The sequence below is a fragment of the Chionomys nivalis genome, chromosome 26 (assembly GCF_950005125.1).
Source record: "Chionomys nivalis chromosome 26, mChiNiv1.1, whole genome shotgun sequence".
In the NCBI taxonomy this organism is placed as follows: Eukaryota; Metazoa; Chordata; class Mammalia; order Rodentia; family Cricetidae; genus Chionomys; species Chionomys nivalis.
Genome location: NC_080111.1, coordinates 12,188,860 through 12,207,800, shown reverse-complemented (window position 1 = coordinate 12,207,800; position 18,941 = coordinate 12,188,860). Strand labels below are relative to the sequence as shown.

The window sequence follows — 18,941 nt, the reverse complement described above, 5'->3', positions numbered from 1 at the left end:
AAATGCTCTGCTCCAATGAGATGGCTTAGTGGGCTACAGGTGTTTGCTGCCAAGCTTGACGACCTGAGTTCGATACCCAGGACACACACACACATGGTAGGAAGGGCCCACAAATTGTCATCTGACTCCCAGTCACGCACCATGGCACATGCAGCCTTTCCACAAATGAGGAAATGTAATAGTCTATACAGACAGTATTCCTAATCAACATAGATTAGGTCTGGAGACTGTAGACTCAAATCCTCTGACGCAACTTCCGTAGATCCGAGCTGCCCAGCCTCTCACTTAGACCTGTGAGCATGTTGGTTTAAAAGCTGTAATCTGGAGAGGACGAAAGGGCTCAGCGGGCACAGGGCTTGCCACCAAGCCTGGCAGCCCAATTCAGTCGCCAGCACACACACGGTGGAAGGAAAGAACCAACCCCCTTCCTGCACGGGCCGTGGCACACGCGAGTCCACACGCATAAGTCACACACCGGTAAACAAATGTAAACATTGTGAGTTGTAGTTAAAGGTGCCCCATCGGCTGCTAGACTCTTCTACCGTGAATTTGTCTGTTTTTGGAGCAAAATGCTGGCAAGACTATCAGAGCAGTCAATGGAGAAAGAATAGCTTTACAATAAAGGATGCCACAGAGACTGGAGGTCCACGGGCCGGGAAAAAAATAATTTTAATCTAAATCTCATTATTTAAAAATTAATTCAGAATGGGCCATGGACTTAAATGTATAATGAGAAATGTAAAAGCTTTAATAAAAGGAGATGCGGGGAGGAGGCAGAAATTTTTAATAAAAAAAAAAGTAAAATAAAAGGAGACAATCTTTATGACTGGACAAGGGATGAGTTTCCCAGGCTTAACCCCAGAGGCGTATGAGATAAAACTGATGAGTTAGACCTCATCGAACTGAAGGCTGATGGAATACGAGGACCTGTGAAGAGGGAGAGAAGACAGCTAAAAATAAACAGCTGAAGCACTTGCTACTCACAGGAAGGGCCAATCCATGCAGCTGGGGGGAGGGGGAGCAGGAGCAGGCGTTTTGCCAAAGGCAGCCCTCTGCCCCGTCACAGTGTCTGAGAGAGCACAGGTCTCCTTCAGTTCCACTGCGGAGTGCTCAGTTCACAATCAGTTGATCCTGGTGCTCTTTGACCTGCGCTGCGGCAAGGCAGCCCATCCCAATGGAGATGTTTGGTGGAGCAGAACCGCTCCTCTGCTGGCCTTGAAGGGAAGAGAGGAAGTGTCTGGGGTCACACATTCTCCCCTGAGAGCACGCCTCCAGGGGTCTCAGTGCTCGCACTAAGCACCACCCCTCTGAGGGGTATACAAGCCTCACACACATGGACCTTTGTGGGACACTCCAAACCCAGCATATAGATGACATGTGACCAGGGGAGAAAGATGGTCGAAAAATCCATGCCTGGAAAGATGTCCATCATTAGCCACTAAGGAAATGCACATTCAAAACACAGTGGCCTGTCATGGCGTACCCATGAGGGTTCTCAAGCCATGCCTAGCAGTACCAAATACTGCAAAGACACAGAGAAGCTGTGGCGATCACTCATCATCTGTGTGGGCAAGATGGCATAGTTCAGAACACCATAAAGTAGTTTGGCAGTTTGTTAAAAAAAACTAAATAACAATATGGCATGACATCCCTACTCCTGAGCATTTGTCTGCCAGGTTTGAAGATCTCATCAACGCAACCCAGAACAACTTTGGTTACACAAAGCCAGATAAGCCCTAGATAAGTGACTGGACCGTGCCGGATCCCAGGATCTGAACTGAAAGGATTTGCTCAGTGATGGAGGAAGGTCATCAGTTAAAAAATAAAGAAACTGCTTGGCCCTCATAGGTTAGAACATAGGTGGGTGGAGTAAACAGAACAGAATGCTGGGAGGAAGAGGAAGTGAGCTCATACACCTTAGCTCTGCTCTCTAGGGCAGATGCGATGAAGCTCCGACCCAGGATGGACGTAGGCTAGAATCTTCCCGGTAAGCACATCTTGGGGTGCTACACAGATTATTAGAAATGGGCTAGTCCAGATGCAAGAGTTAGCCGAGAAGAGGCTAGATATAATGGGCCAAGCAGTGTTTAAAAGAATACAGTTTGTGTGTTGTTATTTCGGGGCATAAGCTAGCCAGGCGACCAGGAGCTGGGGCAGCAGGAACACAGCCCGCAGCTCCCACTACAGCTCAGGTCTCTAGGGATTCATGCAGGGTGGGACAAAAGCCAGTACCAGAAGCTTCCTCGCTGTGCTCTCCTGTTTGTATCGTACTTGGGACCTAGGAAATTTATGGGAGTACAGACGAGGTGATACTTGTTTGCAGGTATGGGGGATCAGGCTCAGCTGTAGTAAGGATGGAACGGTAAAGTCGGCCAGAAGGGGGCAGCAGTGGGTATCCTGGGGGATGGAAACGGGTGTTTTGCCTGAATAGGTCTCAACATTCTCTCCCTGGAATTTCATTCCAGTTTCCCAAGGTGGTGCTATTAGTAGTACCACTTCATAGCAGAAACTCTGAAGGATACATAGGGTCCACGTGTGCTATTCCTAAAAATGATGTTCAATCCACAGCGACCTCAAGACTACCTCACTACAAATAAAAAGTACTAAGAATGGCGGAGGGGCAAGCTCCCTCCTCTCCTCAACAGAGTTGAGACTGGTCTTGAATCGCTGATTGGCACAGACCTTTTGAATTCTCTTATCCCAGTCTTCTAAACTTGGCATAGAAAAATTGATTTGGGTGATTGCTTTCTCTTACTTCTTTTTATTGTGTAACAGACTGGGAAAGAAATCACCTTTAGGTAACTGAGGTGATTTTTACAGTATTTTTTAAAGCACTCAAGAAGTCTAGAGGTGTAAGCCAGGCTGAAGAGGGAATGCATTCAAACTCAGCAAACACGGAAATTAACGTGGCTTCTTTTGAATGGAGAGAACTGTGGCCCGAGATGGGGAGTGTTAAACAGCCAGCCGCCGTGCTGACGTCACCACTGCTCTCCAGTGGTGCTGGAATGTGTTCTCTGTTGCCATGGCCACTGAGCATCCCATGATCGGGAACTGTCTCAGCCCCCGTAGATTTAAGTTCTTGTTGCTGCTGTCATGACTTTGGTCATAATAAAGTGTGTGGCACATATTTTGTCAAGATAGGATGACTTGTCAATATCCACCATGGACCCTGAAAGAACTGTTGCCTTCTCTGTTTTTTAGTCATGGTTCATCTGAATGTATAAAGATGCAGAACCAGAGGTTATATGAAGTTGGAGGAAACATAGGTAAGCATCATTTGTCATTTCTATTCCCATATCCCATGATACATTGCTATTGTTGTAGGGGTGTGTTTTTTTTTCCCCCACACATTTTATAGATAAAAATAAAAATCAACAATGTCTGGGGTTTTATAGTTGCATATAAAAGCAGTTTTATGATTTTTTTTCCTCCAATATTCTCAAAATTGAAGTGAGATGAAGACTTTGGGTCCTTTTCATTGTGACTCTTAAAGTTAGAAACCACCTCTTGCTGGGCTTACAGAACAGAACAGAGTTGAGAACTTAGAGAGTATGACTCCCTGTGCCGGCTCACAGCTCAAGGTCATTCTGTTGCCTAATGAAGTCAAAGGCCGTTCCTTGTGCCTCCGTCTGTGTCTTCTGTGACTGACATGTCCCTGCATTCTCTTTTGACAGTTTTCTTTGACCCTCTCAGGGATGTTCTTTGCTACCCAATTAGGGCCTTGTTCTACCTGTACCTCAGTTTACCCCTGCACCATTTCCCTCCCATCAGTATCAGTCCCACCTAAAATGGTTCTCAAAGGACCAAGAAACCTTGGGACTTGACATAGGCTGATGAGAGAACGCATTCAATTCTCACAACACAGAAACGAAACATGGCTTCTCTTAAGGGGATGTAGTAGGAGCTGCGGGCTGCTTCCCGCTGCCCAGCTCCCACCCACCGGCTAGCTTTACCCAAAATAATTACACGGAAACTGTATTCTTTTAAACACTGCCTGACCCGTTATCTGTAGCCTCTTATTGGCTAACTCTCACATCTTGATTAACCCATTTCTATTAATGTGTGTAGCACCACAAGGTGGTGGCTTACCGGGAAGATTCTTAACTTGCCTCCATCTCGGAAAAGAGAGCTATGGCGTCTGCCTGAATCTACTCCTTTCTCCCAGCATTCTGTTCTGTCTGCTCCGCCTATCTAAGCTGCTGTCCTATCAAAGGGCCAAGGCAGTTTCTTTACTAAACAATGAAAGTAACACATAGACAGAAGACCCACCTACATCAAGGGGAGAGACTTGTGGACAGTGACAGGGTGTTATTAAGAAGGTAGTCATGCCAACAGCATCTCCTGCCCCATGAGCACATAGCTATGCTAGCAATCTCAGTAGAGCAGAAGTTAGAACTCTGGAGAATGATGAGTTTCAGAACACCTTGGGACATATGGTAAACTTGTATCTCAGATACACACACACATACACACACACACAAAAAAAAAAATGATTCCTGTCCTCTTTAGAAAACTGACACCTTCAGGTCCACTCCTACTTCTTTGCTCCGCCTCGTTCCACTTCACAACACACCTTAAGTCAGCTGTCTGTTTTACATTTCTTCTTCCAGTTTCTTCTCTCTTGAAAGCACTCTCCCCAAGGGTCCTCCTCAACACCTCACCAAAGTCACCCTCTCACCCAGGACCCCGGAGAGTGCACACTGAAATGCAGTCACTGTTTTAGTAACTGCCTGACTTGGGCTTTCCTGTCTGAAAACAGTTGTCTCTGTTCGCTGCTGAGGACAGATGAGTTTCCGAGCTTCCTCCTGCATCTCTGAGTCTCTGCTGCTTCTTGGCTCTGAGCATAGTCCTTGGAAGTCTGTGTGTGTGCACACACCTTCTTAGATAAACTCAGTTCTCTCATTGCTTTCTCTCCACCTGCCTGCCTCCCAGTCTACCCTCTGGGTCCTGCCCTTATGCACCCATTCACCTGGTACACTGTTGGGCGTGCCATTGGCTGACTTCTAGAATACCCTTGTTCCAGATGCCCTCATCTCCTGCTTGACTCTCAATGCCACCACTTGGTGATGCCCTCCTACACTATGTACCCTCCTTTCTTTGGTTTCCCCTAATATTCCTATCATTAAGACTTACTTTACATTGCACATATTTGCTTACTATCTAAATACCCACGGGGGAAATTTTTTGACACTGAAATTGTGCCTGTTACTTTAATAGAAAGCAACAAAATGTCCATTCTTGTTCCCTTTAAATTTTTTTTGAGATTGTAATTACATCATTTTCCCATTCCTTTCCTCTCTCCAAACCCTTCCGTAATACTTCTCCCTACCTTCTTTCAAATTCGTGGCCTCTTTTCACCAATTATTGTTATAGTAATATATGTATATAAAGATATATACCTAAATAGAGCCTGCTCAATATGCATAATGTTACCTGTATGTGCATTTCCAGGGCTTCCCATTGGTTTGGGGTATCCACTTGGTATGATCTCACTCTCAATATCAGCATTCCATGGCTGCCTGTACTTGTGCTGAGGCCTTGTGGTCTTTCCACCATGAACTTTACAAATCTATTTTGTTGTCTGTGTTTAGCTCATGTTTAGGCAGTCATGTTGTCAAGACTTTATGGATATAGCTCGGGCATTACTAGGAGACACAGTCTCACATGAGACTCCATGATTCCCTGGCTCTTAGAAACTTTCTGCCCTGTCCTCCACAATATTCCCTGAGCGTTAGGTGTGGGAGTGTGTAGGGTGGCTCTACAGTGTTTTCTGTCATGGCCTCAATCCGTTGCAAAGAGAGATTTCCTCAGTGAGGGTGAGGACTACACTTACTTAACTGTGGTTATAAAAACAAATATTGAATGAAGTTAGGGATTGTGTTGGTTTAGTAAAGTGGTAGTTGTAGCTTCTCCTTCATGACCCATGATTTAACTAGCTCTAGGGAATTGGCTAGGTTTCTAGTACCAGAAATAATTTACCTCTTACTGAGCAGAGAGCCGTTGGTTAGGGCTAAGACGTGTGTGCCATTACTGCACCCTGGCTGTTGTCTGCAGTCATCAGTGGTGTTTCGATTTTTGGTGTTGCTATTTGCATTCCAGTGGTATTTTGTGTTTTAATAATACGGCTTCCTATTTTTCCCCTATACTTATTCCTCTCTACACCTGTAAGTCAAAATTTGTTTGTTTCCGTTTTTTTCACAGTGTCACACATTTCCCAATTCTTCTTTTCCTGTGTTTTCAAATTCTTTCTCATACCCCTTCCTTATTTGTCGAGATCCTTTATCTTGGACTACAAGGGCATACTACCACGCTTCCACATCTGGCTCTTTCTTCCTTTTAATGCACATTCTGGAGATAGAACTCATGTCCTGTGCTTACAAGGCAACCACTCTACTGGCTTGAGCTTTTTGGTTTTCTTTCTTTTAGGACAACACTGTTTGGATCCTGATGCGTATATATTGGATGTGTATCACGTTAATCCTCATGCAGAATGGGTGATTAAGCCCTCGCCAAGCCTTTAAAATATGCCGAAGATGGCTCTTGCCTTGATTATATGCCAAGAAGTTCCTGCATTCATGGGAAAAACCACACTGCCCCAAGGTATTCCCTCCTGTAATCCTGGTTCTCCTGAAGGGGCGGTGTCACCAGCTCTGTCAACATGAACTACAGAGAAGGAGCTGGTTCACATTGAACTGAACTTCCTATCACAGTCCCTTGGTAAGACGATATGACCCAGAAGAAAGGCCAACGTTACTCACTGTGGAATAGGCTGCACTTCTGATGTGAAACATACACTATTTATGCTCCTAGATTGGAGGGCCTTCCGTCTAAAGACAGCTGTGCCCCGTGTCATTCTGTGCATCACACTCGGAGAGTACTTGATAGCGCCCTGGTGCAAAGGAACTTTCCGTTGAGAGTTGAGATGGTATTTTATGGTTCCTTGTCTCATGCGCACAGGTCCCCATTACAAATCCCAGTTTGGCAAGGGCGTCCTGTGCTTCCAGGATGTCCTGTGTAGTCCACAGTCATGGCATCTTTTCTCTCTTCTCCCAGCTGTGGTGCTCGGGTGAATAGATCGCCTCTCGTGTGTTAGCGTGAATGTCCTTTGTAGATCAAACACTTTCTGTTTTCGACATTTTACAGCTGTAGCCACTTCTGCAGCCCTAACTCCAAAAATACAGAGATGCCTTTGCCCATAAGTGCCGAAAAGGCCGCTCGACCCAGAATTGATAAGTTGCAAAAGTACATTGTGTGCTTCGATCTAATGTTAACCAGACACGTGGCCAGTCACTGTGGACTAGCAGTGGGCTGTGGAAGCTGGAGACCACTGTCCAGTTCATATCTTGCACAACTATTGTCTAGATCTGCAGTGGTGAACATTTGGTCCTCGAGTTTCTAAGAGAAACAGATCTAAGATGTACCGAGCGGCAGGACAGCTCTGCCTTCCAGCGGCTGCAGAGAGTCCTTGTTTATCCCAGGTGTGCGTGATCTTCCCACAGACCAAGAGTTTGATGGACTTAGAGCAGTTACCGCATTTAAGACCCAAGTGCCAGTACAAGCAAATCTCACTCACAAATGCAAAAGGACTGTTTCCTTCCCTGCATAGCCCATGTCCAGAGATAATGAGGATACTGTAAAGGCGTGTGCAGAAGAGCTCTCCCGTTGCTGTCATGGCTGATACGGAAACAAAACACCCATCTCCAACAGTCAGCTCATCTCCTTGTCGAAGCAGAGCTCGCTGTGCACTCAGCATGCAGATCGTTTTCTTCCTGACCCTCAGGAGTTTGCTCTACTTGTCTAGAAACACAAAGACCAGTTTGTTGGGTTTATTTATGAATTTCTATTTCCTTTCTCTGAAAAGCCACTAAAAGCCAAGTGCGTACGCACTGCCGAGGTTTGTGTGTGTGTGTGTCCCAGTGTTTGTCCGGTTTCCAGGCTGCCCAGCGGGCCCGTGAGTGTGCGCGGTGAGCACATCGTCATCCTGCAGGGCGAGCAGGGAGTGAGCATGTCACTGTCGAGCTGCCGGATTCCAGGACTGTCGCTGGAGGAGTCCCTGCCTATGCATGGAAGCAAGGCACCCTTCCAGAGCACCATGTTTCTGTAAATACGTGAACGTATTCCTGTATTTCTTGGCATGAGAAGCATCCAGTGCTGTTGTATTTATATAGAAAGTGCACAGCTCTGTTCATTTGTTTTCCTCTTCTGGGGTTCTCATTTCAGACGACATGAGAACACATTAGGATCTGTGCCTTAGCTTTAGGCGCCAGGCTTCCGCAGCAGCTCATGGATAGCAGGTAGCGCACGGCAAGGCTCTGCGTTTCGTGCCAACTTTTGTGCGGCTTCAGATGCAAAGTCTTGGCTGAGTCGGTAACTTGGAATTAATCATTTCAGCTTCTGAGGGAACGTGACAACTTTCAGATAACCGTATTGTGTGGAGGGCAGTGTCGACATCAGGGGCTACGCTGGCTGTAGCTTTTCGTTTCTCGTCAGATAGTTAATCCGCTAGAGAAGGCTTAGTCACCGTGCGAACTGGTGTCCGTGTGCTCCAGGAGTTTCTTTCGTGGATTTTTATTCTGAAAGAATAACCTTCCGATCAAATTGGAAATACCTGCCATCCGTACTGAAAGAACTTTGGCCTTATTGAGAGTTAGTTTTCCAAAGTCCAGTAGGCAACCTGTTAGACTAAATGGGCTGGTTGCCAACAAAAGAGGCCAGATACATGGGTAGTGAGTTACATTCGTACTGGCTTCTCACCCATCTAGTGCTCTGGATACACAAGTAGGAAAATAACGTCATTCGGGAAGGGAGTAAAGGAAATGACTTGGAGGAACACATATTCAGGAAGGTGTCTACAGCTGCCTCGTTTCCCCTCCGTTCTCCCTAGGAGGGTCCTCTGCTCTGCAGCTCAGCTGGGAAATGGTTCTTCCCGCCAGTGGCCTTTGGACAAACTGGAATTCTGATTCCTTACAGTGTGTATGTGCCGTATAAACTACCTCACCAAGCCTTTTTTTGGGAAAGAGAATCAAATGGACTTTTAACGTTGTTGTTGTTGTTCAACTATCCTTGGGTCTTACTTAAGTCGCTGCAGTTAGCTCTCAGAGTATGTTTTGATAATATGCCATTCACGCCATGAAATAGTCTTAGCAAAAGCGTTAGGACAAAAATACGCCGGAAGTATGCCCTGCGGTGTGCTCTGAGGGAGTCCTCGCGTGTCCTCAGTGACTGTCTTGTGTTGCTAACCATGGGGGACACGGGCTGTCGGGAACTGGTGTTCATTTTTCTGGCAGTGATCCCACTGTCTGTGCATTTCCTTTGACTGAAAAGGAGAGGGAATGAAATGTCCCTCTTCTAAGCAAATATGTTGATTCTTTTTATGTGTGTGTCTGACTTGCCTGAAGAGACTGTACATTAGGGGGTATAATACTCCCCTTGACAGGCATTTTCAACTATTTTCCATAAATATGTCACTTAATAAAAAGTAATATGACATGGGCTAAAAGTGTTTCTTTCACACCTGTCACTGGTTTGCACGCTCTCATCTCATTTGTAAACACCACCTTCCAAGAATTTCCTGTCTACCTAACTTAGTGATTTAGTTAGGGGAAAATTATATATCCATGGAAATCTCAATCCTGTGCGTTTTCACCTCAGAGTTAGATGTCGAGTCTTTTGTTTCGTCAGCTCTCATTAACTAGGATGTGGACATCGACTTTTATCCATAAAAAGGAAGAAACAAACACTGAAATGGCCGCTGCGAAACGTCGTGCATCCGGGTGCACAGCGGTGCGGGGAGAAGATCAGGAGTTTAGGGGCCGCGTCCCAGCCCAGCCCTGTGAGGGATGACCCGAGGGAATGGATAGCACTGACCCTCTCATAACTTCGCCTTTGCTAGGTCTGGCCCAGGCAGGACTCTAGTTACATATAAGAAGACATCTTTTACATATGTATGAAACTTCCCATAAGTACAAAAACTATTTTGACAAAGTTCAGTAAATGCTCTTTTTAAAAAATTTCAACCTTTTACTGTATATCCTAAGCCAAAAGCAAAATAAATAAAAGTAAAAAGGAGTAGAGCAAGGGCTCAGAGATTAAAGTGCCTGCTGTCCAAGCTGTGGACTTCTCTTCTTAATCTTCGTCTTCGTCTGTTCTGTTCGTCTTAGTCTTCTGTTCGTCTTCTTCTTCGTCTTCGTCTTCTTCGTTCGGTGCGCGAGGTTTATTGCAGCGTGCAGGAGGGAAGGGAAAGAGAGAGAGAGAGAGAACAGACGTTTCAGCCTTTTAAAGGGTCCCCCACGTGCGTGCGTCAAGCACCACGTTCTGCGCCTGCGCAGCCTTTGCGTGAACGCTAGGGGCTCCTGGGAAATGTAGTTCCCCAGGCGAGCCACGCTCAGGGGCCTTCTGGGGAATAACATCCTCCTCATGCTGAGAGGTGGAACTAGAACTCCAGGCATCAACAGAAGCCCAAAAGGGTACAGTGTTCTGGGGATGTGTGGCACTTTCAACATTTGGCGATCTTAAGATCAAGATCATACATTTCCTTATATGTAAATATTACCTCTAGGGGGAAATCTGCAAAAAAACGTAAATATTCAACCAGAGGGATTATCAGGCCATGTGCTCGGATACCTAGGGGGACGTGTACTGGTGTTAGCAAGGCTTTTTACAGTGGATTTTAAAAGTTGTTAGATAGAGGTGATAGAAGACAGATGGATAGGAAGGAGCCGGTCCAAACATAACCATTACAGGAGAATGTTCCGTCACACTCCCAATGCTGACAGGGTAAATAGAACTTTGAAACTGCCTTTGCTCAGTGTTTTAACTAGCGTTCTTTCACTGTGCTCAGGAACCTGGACTTGACATTTGTTCATTCTTAGTGATGGCTCTGCCACCTTGTAGCGTTGTACACTGTGTGCAGCCTGCTCTGGGGGGTAATCCATGTCTGTAGATGGCAGCAGCGTTTCTGTTCTCCGTGAGTATCTCTCAACACATAGCACTCCCCACTACGTCAGAATTCAGTCATAGAGTCCCCCCTACCCCAGTCCAGTCACATGGAGTCCCCCCTACCCCAGGTTCCAGTCCACTCGCATGGAGTCCCCACCACCCCAGGTTCAGGTCCAGTTCATGCAGAGTCTGTGCCATATACCTGTTTCACAAGTGAAGAGGGTCCCAGGACCCTTATCTGAAGAAGTTTAGAAATGTTCAGACGTCGAGTGTCTGCTTCAGCACAGTGCCACACAGAGGGTCTTAGTCATTTTCTGGGTGGGCATGAGATTATCATGCAAGGCTGTCAGCGTGCTCACGCAGGAGCAAGGAGAAGCGATGCCCACAGAGGGGGTTAAGAATTATCCTGGGTCCTTCTTTGGTCTGTAGACCCAGAACCTCAGATCTAATCTTTCCCATTGGAGAGCTGTCTCTCTTGTCTCTGGGTCAACCCAATGAATACATGTCCAGTCCATCTTCCTGGTGGCTCACCTGTTTGCACTCAGTGACACCATGGGACAGCCAGTTTAGCAGATGTATTCCTTTTTTAAAGGCCCCACAGTTGGGATGTTTGAAACGATGTTATATCTCTGCGCCAAAAAATCCGTTTCAGTGGCATTGAAAACTCACCTTCTCTTTTAGCTACTTTGTTTTTAGTACAAGTCGATCCTTGGAATCCTCTGGAGAAGTGGTAAGTTTCGGATAAGTTTGGCCACAGCAGCTACAGTATATAGTAGGAGCAAGAACAGGAGTGCGCTGGATTTATTTTGATCCTTTGCTTTTACTTCATTTCCAGTTGACACGAGATGTTTAAATTCATGTACATTCATGTACATTGTGTGATCAGAATAATTAACATATTCATCAACCAAAACACGAATTTCTTTGGGTTACAGCCTTCAAGCTCCATTCTAGCCATTTCAAAATCTGCATCATTGACTTAATTTCTCCTAATTCTACCTGTACTTGTAGACCAACCTCAGAAGTCCTTCCCTCATTTTCCAGGCCTCTTGGTAGCAACAACTCTCTTCTAGGGTTCTGAGATCAGCTTTTTACCAGATTTGAGTCCTTAGACACCAGCTTGCTTCATCTTTAGCAACTGTCCCGTTTTAACAATGTTGTGCTTCCCAGCACCTGTCACGAGGGGGCAGCAGAGGCTGTTGATTCGAAACTAAGTCACCATCATGCTGATTTCCTTGGGCCCACCTGCCAGAATCCCAGGCCCAGCTGGAGGCAGCAATGGCTCTTCCTGCACTCCTTCGCGGCAGCACCACACACCCACCCTCTTTGCCCAGGGCCGGGCAAGGGCACAGAGACCACCAGTTCATAAAAAGTCAGGCTAGTTAAAGTCCTGGGCCAAGGGAAACTCGACAGGTCTTGAGTTCCAAAACTCAGGGCAGAAACCCTGGACTCAGATAGGTAAAGTGGCCAGGCTTGCAGAGCCCCACAAGCGTGGGAGGTTGGGGAAGCTAAAGTGACCAAGGCAATGTCATCTTGTACTAACTCCATTATGTGTCTGCTTAGAAACTTCTCAACCCTGTTCCCAGCCCTGCACATATAGACCTTGGCAACTCACCTGGGATTGCCCATAACCCTGTCCAGATGTATTAACCGAAATAACTGTTTATACACACCAAACATAAAAATAAGCAGAAATGGTGTAAATGATAAATTGTCATGTTGTGTCTGAAATTATGTCCTGCTAAAATAGACGTTGCAGGGTTCCTCTGCCCCTTTTCTACGCCCGATGGCATTGTGGTCTTTGATCTTTAAGAAACCTGTACCCTGCCGGGCGGTGGTGGCACACGCCTTTAATCCCAGCACTCGGGAGGCAGAGACAGGCGGATCTCTGTGAGTTCGAGACCAGGCTGGTCTACAAGAGCTAGTTCCAGGACAGGCTCCAAAACCATAGAGAAACCCTGTCTCGAAAAACCAAAAAAAAAAACAAAAAAGGAAACCTGTACCCTGTGCTTCAGCACCAAGAGTCTGTCTGGTGCTAACCAAAAGAAAGTATTGGGATGGGGAGTGGGGTGGCAGGATAGGGGGAGGGAATAGAAGGTAGAAGGAGGGGAGGGAGTGAGAACTGGGATTGGTATGCAAAATGAAAACAGATAGTTTGGGGGCTGGAGAGATGGCTCAGCGGTTAAGAGCACTGACTGCCCTTCTCAAGGACCCGGGTTCAATTCCCAGCACCCACATGGCAGCTCACAACTGTCTGAAAATCCAGTTCCAGGGAATCTGAGACCTTCAAACCAATGCACATAAAATAAAGTTAAATAAACCATAAAATTTTTTTTAAAAAGATAGTTTGGTTACTTTTTTTAAAAAGAAAGAAAATTATATTCAATTCTATCAGGCAAAAAAAGACACCATTTCTGTAAGTTTTTATCCAACTTTGGAAACAGTCTTGCTATATTAGGTACATGTCAATAAATAATTACTTAGGATTGTGAAAAAAGAAAAAGGAAAAGAAAGCACTGTGATGTTTCCTCCCATACATGGTGGCCTCTAGCTTCTCACCGATGCTCAACCAGTGAGGATCAGACTGGAGCTGATTCAAGGCAGGGCGTTCAAGAATGGAGAGCCAATCGAGAAGAGGCCCAGCTGGGGCCCACCCTTCCATGGTGATCACTGAGAAGAGGACCAGCTGGGGCCCACCCTTCCTTCTAGAACACTGGACACACCCCCTACTGGGAGGAAGGGAATTTGAATGGTATTCAACAAACATACACCAGACTTGATGAATTAGTTTATTAGGGTTACATACTTGAGTATGGGGAATAAGTTACAGGAGTGGGGATGTCAGTGAAAGCCCACCCCAGTATGGCTGGGGGTTCACTAAAGCTGGAACCTTGACGCTTTCTCTATGACTTGCAGCTGTCTCCAGGCCAGAGTCTGCCCAAGGCACCTTGGGCTTGTGTGAGTTGCCCCAACAGTCATCTGAGCTCAGCAAGGGAGAACTTTGTGTGGCTGGTCAATTTCAGGAACTTCCTAAGACCTCTGTGCTACTTCCTGGGTCTAACCCAGGATCCCTTTAGAACTTCCCGAGTCTCAATGAGCCTAGGAAGAAAACTGCTCCACATCGGTAAACATGAAGCTCCACAGATGACTGTCATGAAGGACAGTCGTCAATTCCTGAGGCTCGAGATGGCTGAGTGAGGAACCACCTGCCATGGAAGCAGAATGACCCGAGTTTGAGTCCCAGCACCTGCCTGACAATGAGTGTGGTCATACAAGCCTGTGACCCTGGAGGTGGCGGTAGGAAGGTAAGTGGGTCACCATCACTCACTGGCTAGCTGACCTAGCCAATCAGTGCCAGGTTGAGTGAAACACAGAAGAACTCATCAAAAAAGATTTAAAATAGTGGATGACGCCTAATGTCAACCTCTGGCCTAAGGAGACACACACATGTGAGCATGTGTGCACACAGAGACACACAGACAAAAGTATTTCCTAGCAAAATGGAAGTGTCCAATGTAACTGCTGAAGAAGTTGCAGCTCTCTGAGCCCCTTTGCTGTGTGTCAGGCAGGCCTCAAATTCCCCAGCTGAAGACTTCAGAAAAGGTTCAAAGGGGAGCATGCTTCTGTGATCATGCATTATGACATTTGGGATTCCAAGTGTCATATTATAGGTATCACTGGTAGTGATAATGTGAATGCATTTAGAAAGATTATATGTCCCTCCTGGATATACAACCTATTAAGGCATTTGGGGAAAAAATAGGATATCACACATCAGCTTTTTTGGCCAATGTCCCTTATATAGTCTCTAAATGCATCTAAAAATCACACCTTCAACGTACTCTAAGAAGGAACTCATGGCTTCCAGCCATAAATCACCTAAACAAGAATGAAGTTTGAAGCCCAGAAAAACCCTTACGCGCTATAATCAGAAGAATGTTGTAAGAAGACGGGAAGTGGTCGGCCAATGAGAGAGCTGGAACTTCACACGGCTGGAGAAGGGCGTCTGACTACTTCCATGAATGTGATTCTCAGGGTACCTTCCCAGGTGGGTGATGGCGCTGGAGAGATGCTTTACAATCAACAGGAAATCATGTTACCATTATAAACACAGAGCGAGTCGTGGTCTGCTCTTGCGTGTATTGAGTGTTCAATGGAGCCTTGGTAGAGGCCACCGGAAGAGTGAGTCAGAAAATCCGATGAGTTTCAGCATGCCAGGCTTCACTCCCAAAAGGGCAAGTTCCAGGAAAATACTCTCGGTGACAGAGTTGTCACTATGAGGACACCATTGAAAAGCGTGGGTCTGAAGGGGGGTCTGTGGTTTCACCATCTAGTTCTCCATTACAGCTGGGCCTCACAATGTCTTCCCTTCAAATCTCCTACTGTCAAATCCTTCTTAGTGTCACCATAGTGACAGTAGAACCCATTATGGGCAGACTGGGGTGTGCTTACATGGAGACAGGTGAATCAGCTCTTCATCTCATAGGGCAGAACAGCTTTGTCAACAATACTGTGTGTTGGCACAGGTATTCTGCATTAGATAGTGACAACGCCTCAGCCCAGGCCATTCTGCAATGACACAGGACCTTCCAGAGACTGCCCACATCCTGATCAGCAGACGTACGAGTACAGAATACGAGAAGGGAGAGAGAAAAGGGCTCTCTTAGTGTCCTGTGAGAAGACTATTGTTATGGAGAGCTTGAAGACATTCTCGCAGAGTGTCTTCCCTGTTCATCAGGTACTCAGGATGGCTCTCACAGTACCCTCTGCTCTGGAGAAGGGAGTTCACCGTGGAGAGTCCTGTGGCACTGCAATCTATCACCTTCCTGTGTTGGCCGGTGTCCATAGACTGGGTATGCAGCATGAGACACTAAGCATCCAAACTCTCATCTTCAGATGCTGCTGTCCAGACCTGCCTGACGCCCCACTCTCGGCTATAAGCAAACATGTCTGAGCTCAGCACCTCCATCTGTTTATCTGAATTGCTGGGAGACCTCAAAGTGACCCCTTTATCTTTGACCACAGTCTGTCTGCCAGGCACCAAATCGTCATATTAGATTCCACCTGGACATTTGTTCCCTATGCACAACAGTGTCCTCTTCCTTCTCCATCCCTTGCTTAGGTAAGGAAATTTTACTTTGTGCTTCTGGCCAAGTTCTGTGACAGCCATGTATGAGCTTCAGCCACAATGATCCACCTTTCTTTGTGGTCAGAGACCCTACAATTAGGAAATAAATCCACAATACCGCAGGGACATAGGTCATGACCCTCTGACAAAACCCTCATCCGGTCTTCTCAGATTTGGAAGACTTAGGGTTGGAAAAGGCATAAATATTTAGTAGGTAACTCTGTCTCTTGAGGGCTTGCTCCTGGAATACTGCTGTGGAGAGGCCTCTGGTCCTGCAAACGTCTGCTCTAGACGGGGCATGCAGGGCACACAGGACCTGGGTATCCAGCTCAGCCTCCCCATGTTGGCTTTGACACTGTGATGTCAGGCCTCGTGAACTCAGCACGCTCTGCCTGTACAGAGGAACTGCAGGGAGACACTGAATTGGCCCCTTTGTGGTTTGAGCATTGTCACTTTGCCAGTCACTGGATCCCTAAGCAGAGTCTTCCAATCTGGTCATCTGTTCTCTATGGACAACAGATCAACATTCCCTGTCCCAGTACTGAACCCAGTCCTGCTGCCTACTGCTAGTGCAGCTGCATCGGATACCACCTAGGTCTGTTCCTGGAGGATTTCTTCCTGAGGAGGTATGCTAAGTTCCAGGTTCCCATCCAAATTGTGTAGACATCTGAACAACCTGTTGGATACGACAAACATACACATTTTTGATTTTTTAAATGAAAAATACATGGCGAAAATTAAATATAAAATACATACGCATCATCTCTTACTTACTTGCCCTATTCCTCACTGGGTGACTCTTTCAGAGGAGCCACTTTGTTGTTGAACACACGCCCGGTTTGTGGATTTGAAGCCCTCGGGAAGCAACACAGTCTTGACAGGCAAACTCTGATTCTCCTGCACAGTCCACAGAGGCACCCGATATTCTGAGGGAGGCATGATTTTTCCATGTTAGAGTCAGGTCCAGGTAGCAGGGGCATTTCTTCTTCTACCCTGCTGTGGTAGACACATGGGGCAGATGCAGCCTTGGTCGGTGGGGCATGGCTCGAAGTGGGGCTCTTCTTCTGGGGACACCACAGAGGCGTGGAGACACTCTGGTTTATCTTCTGGGGACACCATAGAGGCATGGAGACACTCTGGTTTATCTTCTGCCCTGATAGTGTCAGGACATCAGGCTTGTCCTGTTGTGAAGGCCGGGTGTGGAGAAGGCCAAAGGTGGGCTCACTGGCTCTTCTTTTTAGGTAACGGCCCGATGTTAAAGGAGGGATTGGAGATGGTGGAGGTGCAGGGCAATGGTCTACCGTAGTGACTGAGGAGGTGGAGTCAAGCCCCTGGTGTTCCTGCTCTTGTAGTAACAGGTATGTCCCCATTATCTCATCGTATTTCCGCTTCTGCAGTGAGTCAAAGATCTCATTGGCAGCAAACCCATGGCCAAACAGCTTGTCAACAATTTTAGGATTTGGGTAGGGGTCACTAGAGATGTTTTCTTCAGGGTTCTTGACCCATGGATGGTGCTGAATATCTTCAATGGAGGGTCTCCTCTCTGGGATAACTGTTAAGATTTGATGAATGAGATTTTCCAATTGCCCAGAGATGTGAGCTGGGATGTCATACATGCCAATAGCGATGTTTTTCTTGGTCTCTTCCAGGGTGCTTCCTTTGAAGGGGTGGTGCCCAGTTGTCATAAAGTACAGCAACACACCCACACTCCACACGTCTGCCTTCTTCCCGTCGTAGCCTTCCCTCAGAACCATTTCTGGGGCGTTGTAGCTTTTGGTCCCACAGCGCCCATGCAGCTTGGTGCCAGCTCTGCACCTGGTAGCAAGGCCAAAGTCTCCCAGCTTCACATTGCCATGTGCATCTAGCAGGATGTTTGGGGGCTTCAGGTCTCGGTGGACAATGTCATGGTCGTGGCAGCACCTTATGGCTGACACGAGCTGCCCAAATATCACCTGTGCCTGTTCCTCCTGCAGCCTGCCTTCTTCCTTCACCAGTTCGTACAGATTGCCTTCCGATGCATACTCAGTAATTATATAGCAGTATTTTGTGGTCGTTAAAACCTGGAAGAGGCGAATGATGTGTGGGTGTTGCACGGTTTCCAGTACTGCTATCTCTGATAGAACGAGGTGCAGGTGTTTCTTCAGATTTTCTACAACTTTAATTGCGACGGGCATGCCTGTGAGGCGATGGAAGGCCAGTTGTACATAACCAAATCCACCCTGGCCGATGGTGAACAGCATTTTGTATTGCCTGTCTAGGCCCCCATCTTGGGGGAGGCAGGCCATGAGGCTTGGTGTTTACTGGCCTCCTGTCCAGAAAAGTTGTGCCAAGGATCAAACAGCTCCAATTAAGATACGAATGAAGGAGTCCCACAGGTCACCAAAATCAGCTCCCTGGTCTCTGGACAGAAATGCAGCCCAGGCTCCAGCCTTATATGCAGGCCACTCATTCTTCCATCTCAGTGACTGTTTGTGAGGTCAGAGCAAGAAATGGACCAATAGCAGCAGGCTAGAGCCTACAGTGACTGTCTCCTGTCTGACAGCTTTCCCCTACTTATGAAAATGCAACTAGCGTCCCCCAGCTTCGGCTTCAGTGGATCAAAGAGACAGATGCTTACTCGTTTAGCGATTCCAACCAGCACAGTGGCAGTGGCCTTTGTAGCTGCATCCTGAGGACCTCAAACCATGTCTGGCCCTTTAAGAATGAGGTGCAGTTTGAACAGGTATCCTACAAAGAGACAAAGTCCTTAGGAGATTCTGTCAAAGCCATGTTTACAGTCTTCCATTCTTGGGGCCAGGGGAATAAAGGGCATGGGCATGGGGAGCTCTTGGTCACTATCCTGAACCTATTAGTCCTAGTCCTCCTGGTCCAGGGG

At 46.8% G+C, this 18,941-nt stretch overlaps 2 protein-coding genes across 2 annotated transcripts in view; one reads left to right on the top strand and one right to left on the bottom strand.

Annotated features, from left to right (window-relative positions):
- The window catches only part of Arhgap28 (Rho GTPase activating protein 28), a 177,681-nt gene extending 171,024 nt beyond the window's left edge, over window positions 1-6,657 (top strand). The window contains exons 17-18 of the mRNA XM_057758553.1: window positions 3,202-3,266; window positions 6,427-6,657. Of these exons, the coding sequence (XP_057614536.1) occupies window positions 3,202-3,266; window positions 6,427-6,521 (160 nt within the window). The 3' untranslated portion in view covers window positions 6,522-6,657. The remainder of the gene's footprint in view (window positions 1-3,201; window positions 3,267-6,426) is intronic.
- A 10,188-nt stretch (window positions 6,658-16,845) lies between these two features.
- LOC130866752 (putative sperm motility kinase W) lies at window positions 16,846-18,351 on the bottom strand. The gene has a single exon (XM_057758330.1). It carries the CDS (start codon window positions 18,349-18,351, stop codon window positions 16,846-16,848), a length of 1,506 nt encoding a protein of 501 aa, XP_057614313.1.
- Window positions 18,352-18,941: the final 590 nt, after the last annotated feature.

What these genes read in the sequence shown, in the direction of transcription:
- LOC130866752 (XM_057758330.1), bottom strand. Translation starts at nt 18,351, where the DNA reads ATGGCCTGCCTCCCCCAAGATGGGGGCCTAGACAGGCAATACAAAATG.